At 45.2% G+C, this 9,093-nt stretch overlaps 1 protein-coding gene across 1 annotated transcript; it reads left to right on the top strand.

The window, feature by feature from the left end:
* Positions 1–6,435: 6,435 nt before the first annotated feature.
* Positions 6,436–7,926, top strand: B3GALT5 (UDP-Gal:betaGlcNAc beta 1,3-galactosyltransferase, polypeptide 5). The gene is made up of 2 exons (XM_009697255.1): positions 6,436–6,528; positions 6,973–7,926. Exons 1-2 carry the CDS (start codon positions 6,436–6,438, stop codon positions 7,924–7,926), a joined length of 1,047 nt encoding a protein of 348 aa, XP_009695557.1.
* Positions 7,927–9,093: the final 1,167 nt, after the last annotated feature.

The following is a 9,093-nucleotide window of genomic DNA, read 5'->3' as shown; positions in this document are numbered from 1 at the left end:
CAGAGGCTGAGGACTTGCGTCCCTTTTCCAATCGCCTTGTCAATGCTACCTTCCCTAGAAAGGGATCCCAGCTGCTTGGCTTCCCTACCCTCTAATTCCAGGCTACTAGTCCCATTACTCCAGCATCAGAGCAGCCAGGTGACAACGTGCTTGCCTGGACGATGGCTGAAATCTTTTCACATATCCCACAGCTCACTCAGGGACAGGGATCGAGTGGTTACCTCTTGTTCTGCCTCTTCCTCCTGTTCTTGTGGTGGCCCTGCGTTGTCCTCCTTTACTAAACGAACTGTCTTTCGTGTCCATTTCTTCTTGTGTATAGGGGCGAGTGATACCGGCACGGGTTGGTTCTCTGGTTTAACTGCAGTACCTGTCGTTGGGGTCAGAGTAACCGCAGTGTCCATGGCCAGGGCTGGAGTAGCTGCAGTGGCTATTGCTGGGGTTGGAGTAGCTGCAGTCCTTGTCATGGGGGGGTTGGAGTAGCTGCAGTGCTTGTTGCAAGGGTTTGAATAGCCACAGAAGTATAAGGCTGTAGTAGATCCTGATGCACAGTGTACCCTAATGCCATCAAGCTATAAAGAGGCAGAACCCTTTACAGAGTCAATCAACTAAATGGGTATTAGTAACATAATGACAGAGCATAAGGCAGGCAACATAGTAGGATTTGCAAATCAGTAGCAATAATGCTCCTTTTCCATCTGTTACCTGATTGATCGCTTGGGGTTTGGAGACGGGGACTCCTGCTGTGGGTCTGTGACCGTGGGCGAATGATCCACCCGCTCCCCAGAGTCAGCTCCCCAGCTGTAAAACATCGTGGTCTTTCTGGAGAGCCCAAGGCTTATTTTAAGCATCAGAAGCACCCAGTCCTCAGAGCCCCTCTGCTCATGCACACCCCATCACGGCACGGCAGGGGGAGAGCAGAAGTGCCTGGAGAGGAGCTGGGAAAGCTAACCGCCCCAGCAACATTGCAAAAAAAATGACAAAAAAATCAAATAGACAAAAAATGAGAAAAAAAAAAAAAGAAAAAAAAAAGGAGAGGATTTGGCTGTAAATAAAGTGCCTAGCAACTCAGTGCTTAAATGATAGAAACTGGCATTACAAAGCAGAGGAATAACGTCTTGCTTTGACTCGCTGATGGACTGGCAAGGAGAGACAATCCTGATGGCAAAGGCTGGTGAGAGGTGGCAGAGGCAAAAAGGTTTTCCATGGTCTAACAATGAGGGCAGCAGAAAAGGTTTTTCCTCATCCTGTACCCTTTTGATGTTTCCATCCTTCTTGCCTGCCAGTCTTGACATTTGCTTTGGGCAAGGACATTATTAATACACATTGCTGTAAAAACCTTCCTCGGAAAATGTGGTATTTTGAAGTGCCCGGAAGCAGACATTTAGCTTCATCACCTCGGTGGCTGTTTGCTTTTGGTTGGAAATGGTCCCACCGGTTTGGGAGGCTCCGCAGGATGCTGCCACCGAGCACACGGGGCAGGAGGAGCCAGCCAGTGCTCCCAGGGGACGAGGCAGGGTTGTCTGTCCCTGTGCCACCCTTTATTTCCAGTAGAGGTTCACCACCACTGTTTTCGGTCGTCCTGCGTAGGACCGGAGCGGGAGCTGCTGTTCTTGACGAGGTTTGGTAGGCACCGGGCAGTGTCCTGCTCCAGGAGTGTGGGGATGGCCGAAAGCTGCTGGCCCAGGGGCATCTGGTCAACCCTCCCTGACTGCTGAGCTCGGGCTAAGGGGGAAACCCAGCTGCCCACATGTCCTGCCATAAAAACGGTGTCGAGGCCACTACTGCCTTGTCAGAGACTTCATCTTTGAGAACTCCAAGCTGGCCCCTGCTCCTCTGAAGCGCTTGCATTTAGGGGAAAAAAAAAGTTTCCCGCTGTACTTGACATTTTCTTGTTATCTATGCATCTTTAATCCCTCTTCATATCCTGCTGAGCTTCTGAGAAAGCAATTTAGAGGATTTATTCCTAGGAAAATCAGAAGTTAGCAGCTATTATTAATACTCATACCAGGGCACATGTTACTTTGGATTATTAAGAAAGGAAAATGGAAATATCAATGCTGACTTTAACTGTGCGGTATTTGAGGTTGTAACTCCTGTTCATGCACTTAAATCACGCCTCTGCTTTTGGGTCTGCCTTGTGTCAGCTGCTTATGTCTCCGTTTGCAAAGCGGGGACTCTTGCAGATGGTCAAAAGCACTTTGGTCGTTCCCGATTTGGGTCGTTCCCTGGCTGACACTTGCGATGTCAATGCAAAGCCAAAGCGGATCGTCCACTGAACTCAGTGGCATGACTGTAGCTTTGCCCCAGAAAAATTAAGAAAACTTTATTTCTTTAAATTGGTATTTTGAATCTGTTTCTCAGGGGGACTCTAGACCTACTTACCTCTCTCTGCCTCGGGCCAGATTGCTTTTCCTGATCTATATGGCATATAGTCTTGATCTCTTGGTGCCATTTAGATAATTATACTCATTAACAGACCTAAAGGAGGTGTCAGATTAATTTTGATGGAATAACTAGGCTCTGTGATGGGAGTTACCATGGCGCTGTCACTGTGCCACGTGAAGGAGTTATACAGGGGTCAGTGGCGTGAGCAGAGAGACCCTAAAACCCCATCTGCTTACCCCAGCAGAGCGCAGGAGGAAGGTCATGCCACTGGTGGAAAAGAGGTATTTGCAAAGTAGAGGGGTGCAGTTTGACTGGTTTGGATCACAGACCTTGACGACCTTCTTCTTTTCTTCATGTGCTCGTTTCAGGGATGTGCGAGAGGGGTGCCGGGTTGCAGGCTGCTGTAGCCCACGTTTCTTCGGTCCCAGGCTTTCGTGCAAACCTCATTTGGATCGGCGCAGAGCCGTGAAACACCGCGCCAGTCAGCTTCAACAAACCGCTCTCTAGGACACGAAGCAGGTAATTCTTTGGCAGTGGCCTCCATAAAATATTTTGCAGTTGGAATAATAGGGGCTGGAAAAAGCTTTGAGATAAGTACAAATGACAATTTCTGACTCAGATCAGAGAGAAAAATCAAATATAAAATCGTGCAAAAAGATTTTCTAGAAAACCGGAAAGATTTGTTTTGATGCAAAAATACTGGATGCTGTTCAAAGTGACCTCTAGAAAAGAGATTGGTTGCTAGTAAGTCTCCATTGCTTTCTGGACCACCTCCTGCAGACTGTTGCCTTCATATTAACATCGCCAGGACTGTCCCATGGAGATACGTGCTTGCAGGCTGGAAATCTTGAATGACAGACTATATTGTTCATCCGACACAGGCAAAGGAGGGAAGATACAGTGACAGATAATTTAGAAACCACAGGTCTTGTCACATCTAACCTCTGCTCATATCTCTGCTGTGGAGCAAGATACTTTAGGTTGAATAGTGATGGCTTTGCTAAACGCAATCACAGCCACGTTGTTCTGTCGAAACGTAACAGAAGCTGTTGGTTTCCGTATGTTCTTCATATATAGCGTTCTCCCAGGCAGTGGGGGAGATGTCGAAACGTAACAGAAGCTGTTGGTTTCAGTATGTTCTTCATATATAGCGTTCTCCTAGGCAGTGGGGGAGCCAGAGCATTTGCTTCACCCAGGAATCTATACCTGCTGATTGCAGGTGGGGTGAGGGATGGGATGCCGGCTCAGCGTCCCAGGGATAAGGAGCCAAAATGAGTGATTAAATTCCCTGATATGGCAACTTAAGCAGTCCAAGGAACCGACCTGCCTGTGTGAATATAAAATGTTTTTAACTTTCAAAATTTTCCCTATTCATCTGAAAACAAGAATGGAAATGATGGCTTTAAAAGAAAAACGGGCTCAGCGAGAGGAAGCTGGTTGCCTGTCACCCTTTCCCTTGGTGTTCTTTCAGTAAATGCCAACCCTGTAATGCGTTGCCAAGCTCCGGGTCCTTGGGACACCATGGCTCTACCTGGGCAAATGCATTTTTTCCAACAGCCCCTTGTCGTCGCACCACAGGCTCCCGCTGGCCTCGAGGGCATCTGGGGCAACTCTTCCCTTCTTCAGCTCCAAGGAGGAAAAATTAAAGGCAGGGCCATCAGATGAGACACCTGTGTGCAATCCCACGTGTTTGCTGATTTTACCTGGAAAGGGGAGTTTGGGCAACTGGTTCTATACTGGTGAAAGACTATTGTGAGAGCGAAACAGGGAAGAAAGGGGATTGCGATAGAAGATGGAGCACGGTCCCGTATGGACAGGGAGGCTGAGACTCCTCCACCGCATCTGGTCCAGGGCCTTGCATGGCTCTGCAGGGCTGGGGGTCGCGGTGAGGAACTGCAGTTGGGGCAAGTCCCTGAAGCGAGGTGCAGCATCTTCTCTGGATGTCTCCTGCCTACACGTGGCTGGGGAGGCAGAGAGAGCTGAGGCACCAAACTGGGAACACCCAAGGTGCAAGTGGTGCAATTTGGGTCCTTGCAAGCCCTCTCCCCAATCTGCTCCGCAAATACTTCTGTGGGTAATCGCAAATGTTTCATTTGAGAAAGAAAGAACATCATTCCTACCAGTTCCAGATAAACCTGAATTTGATTTTGGTGGTTAAACCAACAACAAAAGTTAGTATTTTCCAGCTTTCACACAGTCAGAACCAAATGTCTTTGCTCCGGGAAGTGTACGTTCCTTACCAAGGCCACTGACTACCCCTTGGTGGTAGGCAGGGACCTGCTGTGAAATGATACACGTACATAGGTGTGACTTGCTAAATTTGTAAAATATGTTTTACAATTTACATAAATGTACAAACCTTTGCATTGCCTGGTGTGTGTGTCTGTTCATATATCTGTATAAGGTATGCTGGACTGAAAAGGGAAGACAGTCTGGCCCTGGAGAGGCAGTATGGTAAATACATGCAAGAACATACGTTGGGAGGCTGCTTTCCCAGCCATCCAGAACAGGGACCTTCTTAATATTTTTTTTAGATCTGTTACCAGTGCCTAAACCCAGAAACAAGCAAGAAGTAAATATGGTCAAGTCACATTTGTCTGATTTACTGGAATATGGTAAAATGAGTACGTTATGTTATGGTTTCTTGCTCTTGAGTATTGCTGAAAAGATTTTAATGGGTTTTGATAGAAGACTGCTCTCAATTACTTCCTTAGTTCAGTATTTGAAGGACTTTTGTTTGTATATGTTCTGGAATTCCTGTGACAGAGAAACGTTAGACCCTCGAACGGTCTTGTGAGAGCCAGTGACAGGAGTGAACCTCTTCTGCAGCTCTGTTGTCAACCTCAGAACACCATCCTTTCCTGAAAACACCGTTTTCAGGATATTCGTGTGCTTCCTCCCAGACCACTGAAGAAAATGAGAACAGATGCAGAGCAGATTTTCGTATAATCTTTTCTGTGTGTGTGTATGTATGCATATCTATATTCTCATACAATTTTACATATGTATTTAATTAAAATATTTTATAAGTTAATCGCAAGACTACTGTGAGCTATACATACAAGAAAAAACAGATCTGAGGAATACTCTATTTAAAGATAAAGTTAATTTAAAGATAAGTGGCAGAAGAAATGTGAACTTTTGAAATATTTTCAAAATTCATTAGTGAATCATTGCAAAAATACATTTCACTGTGGGAGGAATTTCAGTAAACCAGGACTCTCGTTCTACTTCTTTCCTGCTTTTGAGAATATCTGCTGAAGTTAATGGGACTATTCTTACGGGTAAAATGAGCTGGGTTTGGTCCCAGGAACACCTGGTTGGACTTTAAAATGAACTTAAGCCTGCAACACAGAACCTTTTCATTGCTTGGAAAGGGGAATTTGAGCAAAAGGAGGGCACTGACGTGGTTTTGGGGCGTCTAGGCAGAACATTCCTGATTGGGAGGCAGAGATCAAATTTCCATGAAATCTACAGCTCTGGGGACTGTAAACTTGGTTTGCTGTATTTTTCAGATGGCAAGCCAGATCCAATTCTTCATTAAGAAGGGGGCAAGCAGAAGGGGATGCCCTTCCCCCTGGTGAAAATTCTCCCATCTTAGTGCTCTAAAATAGTGGTTGGTGGGCCTGTGGGTTAATTATACTCTTCTCACCAGGTTAATTTATGGAGATGTGCAATTTTTTTGGCACTGTGACCTTTTCGGGTTTGCCTTGATAATTTTTTTTTCTCTCAAAATTTTTACTACGTTTGTAAGCAGATACGCAGCACGTTAATCTGTTACAAGGACAAATGAATGAAGTTGTTGTTAGTGTTTGGATCTCTTTCACCTAGAAAGGAGAAGAGGGTACGATCAACACCCTTCTCACCACAGCATGCCCTAGTGAGTCACCTAAACTCTGAAAAAGGTGAAACACCAAAATAATCTGACCCACTGTTTTTCCCTTTCTGAGCAGCTGACCCAACTTCAAATACGTGACTCATGGCCCCCCCAGCAAAAAGATCGGAAGCAGTATCTGGGTCCGTGCAAGAGCCTCACAGGACACAAAGAAGATGAAGATGGGAGGAACCTGGCTGGGTCTGCCAGTTGGACAGCACGTGCTGGGTCTGGGACACAGGCACTTTTCAAACAAATGGAGAAACATGGTATTTAAAAAAACCCAAGCAACCCTATTGCTGTTATTCTCTCTCATCTGGCATGGGCACATATCTGCTGCTTCTCCACTCTCTGGCTTGTGAGAGCCCTGGTGGGTCTAAGTCGTGGTTTGTAAGATGCTGAAAATGGGGAGGGAGTCTGAAGCATCAGCCAGGGTAACCTGGTATCAGTGGACATTGTTTTGTGGATTTCTGAGGATATGCTGGCTTGGGGGGCAGATTCATGTAAGCAGGAGTGTGAATTTGATTGCCAGCAGAACATCTTGTGGGAATGATACTATGAGAAATGCATGGGGGCGAGTGCCCTGAAATAGGTAGCTTTCAATTAGAGACGACCTGGCTTTAAATCCCTATGCAGGGAGGTTGGTATGGAGCACTGAAAGGAACTAGATACTATTTTTTTTTTAATGTGCTGTTCCTTCTTGTTTCTTTCAGATGGATTTCAGAAAATTCAGGCTGTTTGTTTGCCTTGTAGGGCTCAGCTGTGCTAGCTTCTGCGTTTTTTACAATTTGTCTGAATTCCGTATATTCTGTGAAAACAGTCAAGATTACATATTCCCCATAGAGACTTTTAGGAGAATCGAAGGAAACTTCTCTCAGCTCCCGGATATAGACTGCCATAAGAACCCACCTTTCCTCATCTTGCTTGTGACATCCTCGTACCACCACGTCGACGCCAGGATGGCCATCCGGCAAACCTGGGGGAAGGAGAGAACAGTCGCTGGTAAGCGCCTGGTGACATATTTCCTCCTGGGAAGCACTGTGAATCCCAGCCAGCAGGCTGATATCGCTGCTGAAAGCCAAAAGTACAAAGACATTATTCAAAAGAATTTTACAGACACGTATTACAATTTGACTTTGAAGACCATGATGGGAATTGAATGGATTCACAAATTTTGTTACCAGTCCAGCTTTGTGATGAAAACCGACACAGATGTGTTTGTCAATGTTTTTTATCTCACTGAGCTTCTTCTAAGGAAAAAGAGGACCACTAGATTCTTCACAGGCTTTTTAAAACTGCACGAGTACCCTATACGAAGAAGAGGGAGTAAGTGGTATGTGAGTAGAGAAGAGTATCCGGGAAAGATCTACCCGCCGTTTTGTTCCGGAACTGGCTATATTTTATCCACCGATGTTGCTAGTCAGATCTATAAAGTTTCAGAGAGTGTTTCGTTCATTAAACTGGAGGATGTATTCATAGGACTGTGCCTTGCCAAATTAAAAATTCGGCTGGAGGAGCTTCATTCAGAGCAGACGTTTTTTCCAGAAAGGATTAGGTTCTCTGTTTCTCGCTTTAAGAAAATCGTGATGTGCCATGAAGTAGAACCATCTGAGCAACTGAGCTACTGGAATCACTTAGTGACAGAAAATCATGGAGGAGTTCTCTAGTACCTCCCCTGCTCGAATTAACAAACTGAAATGCTCCGCATTTACAGGGCTGCTCTTGACTCCAGCAAAACTCCCAATTAATTCCAGATCCATCTCATTAAAGACTTTTTTAATGGTTATTTTAATTTCCATTTCTGCCCAAGAACATGCAAACCTCTTTATTTCCCATTCACTCCCACCTCTTTGCATCTTTTCAGTGCACAAGTTAGAATTATTCTTTTTTTCTGAAAGATGCAGTCCTGCAAACCTGCCCTCCAAATCTTGCTGCTACAGGACTGGGAACATTTCTGCAGGGCCAAACGAAAAATCAAAGTCCTTTTGTTCAGAGAAGAAAATTTGCACCTTTTTCCTGGTCTCCTTTGATAGATTACTACATTTGCACCAGTCTGTGTAGACATTTAAGAAAAGATTTTCATAGCTGTCAGGATGTTCCCCTCCTGGCACTGGGACCTGCAGCCCTGCCCTTGCAGCCAGCTCTGTGTGGGCAGAACTGCGTACTGGCACAGACCCCTCCACACATTTTTTACAGAGATGGAAGAATTTGGGACAACCTTAGGTACTGCAGGGCACCTGGTGAATGTGTAGAAGGCATCTGTTTCCCTATACATGCCTCCTGCAGAAAAAAAAAATGTGGTAGAGCCAGATCCATGCTCAGTGGAGAGTGTCCTGGTCTTTCTACTAAAATAGACCCTGGAGACATCTTTTACATTTGTGTCTCACTTTTCTTGCTTGAAAGCTACTGTAAATGGTTTGCCAAGGCTAAACTAGAGCCACTTACAGTAAGCTAAACAGTGCATCTGATTTAGACATTTTTCCCCAGGAGGAACTGGGTATGTGAGGGAGAAGACAGGAGGATTTTTCTCTTTTAAATAAGATCTAGTGGGAAAATGTGCCCAAGTAATTGTTCAGGCTGGGAGCCTCATTTCTTATTTCATTACCAAGCAAAGACTCATGAAATCACTAGGATGTTTGGAGGTTTCGGAGGTAAGGAGCTGAGTCTTTACAGCAGATGCTGTGAAAAATACACCTGAGTTATGGGGAAGGAGAAGGGAGTTCATAAAATCACGCCTTATCAATACTCCTATTTGATTTACTTTCACGTAAAGAAAAGGTCAGTTTTACCAGCAAAGAAGTATCGAATGCTTATACTGTGTGTGAAATGTTTTT

Source organism: Cariama cristata, unplaced genomic scaffold, assembly GCF_000690535.1.
Source record: "Cariama cristata isolate BGI_N322 unplaced genomic scaffold, ASM69053v1 scaffold3523, whole genome shotgun sequence".
NCBI lineage: Eukaryota > Metazoa > Chordata > Aves > Cariamiformes > Cariamidae > Cariama > Cariama cristata.
Note: the sequence above shows the minus strand (reverse complement) of the source record. Positions and strands in the feature narration are given on the sequence as shown.

Excerpts from the sequence above, each read along its gene's own strand:
- B3GALT5 (XM_009697255.1), top strand. The coding sequence starts at position 6,436 with ATGAAGATGGGAGGAACCTGGCTGGGTCTGCCAGTTGGACAGCACGTG. Across the intron at positions 6,529-6,972 it reads CAAACAAATGGAGAAACATG|ATGGATTTCAGAAAATTCAG; the intron begins GTATTTAAAAAA and ends TGTTTCTTTCAG.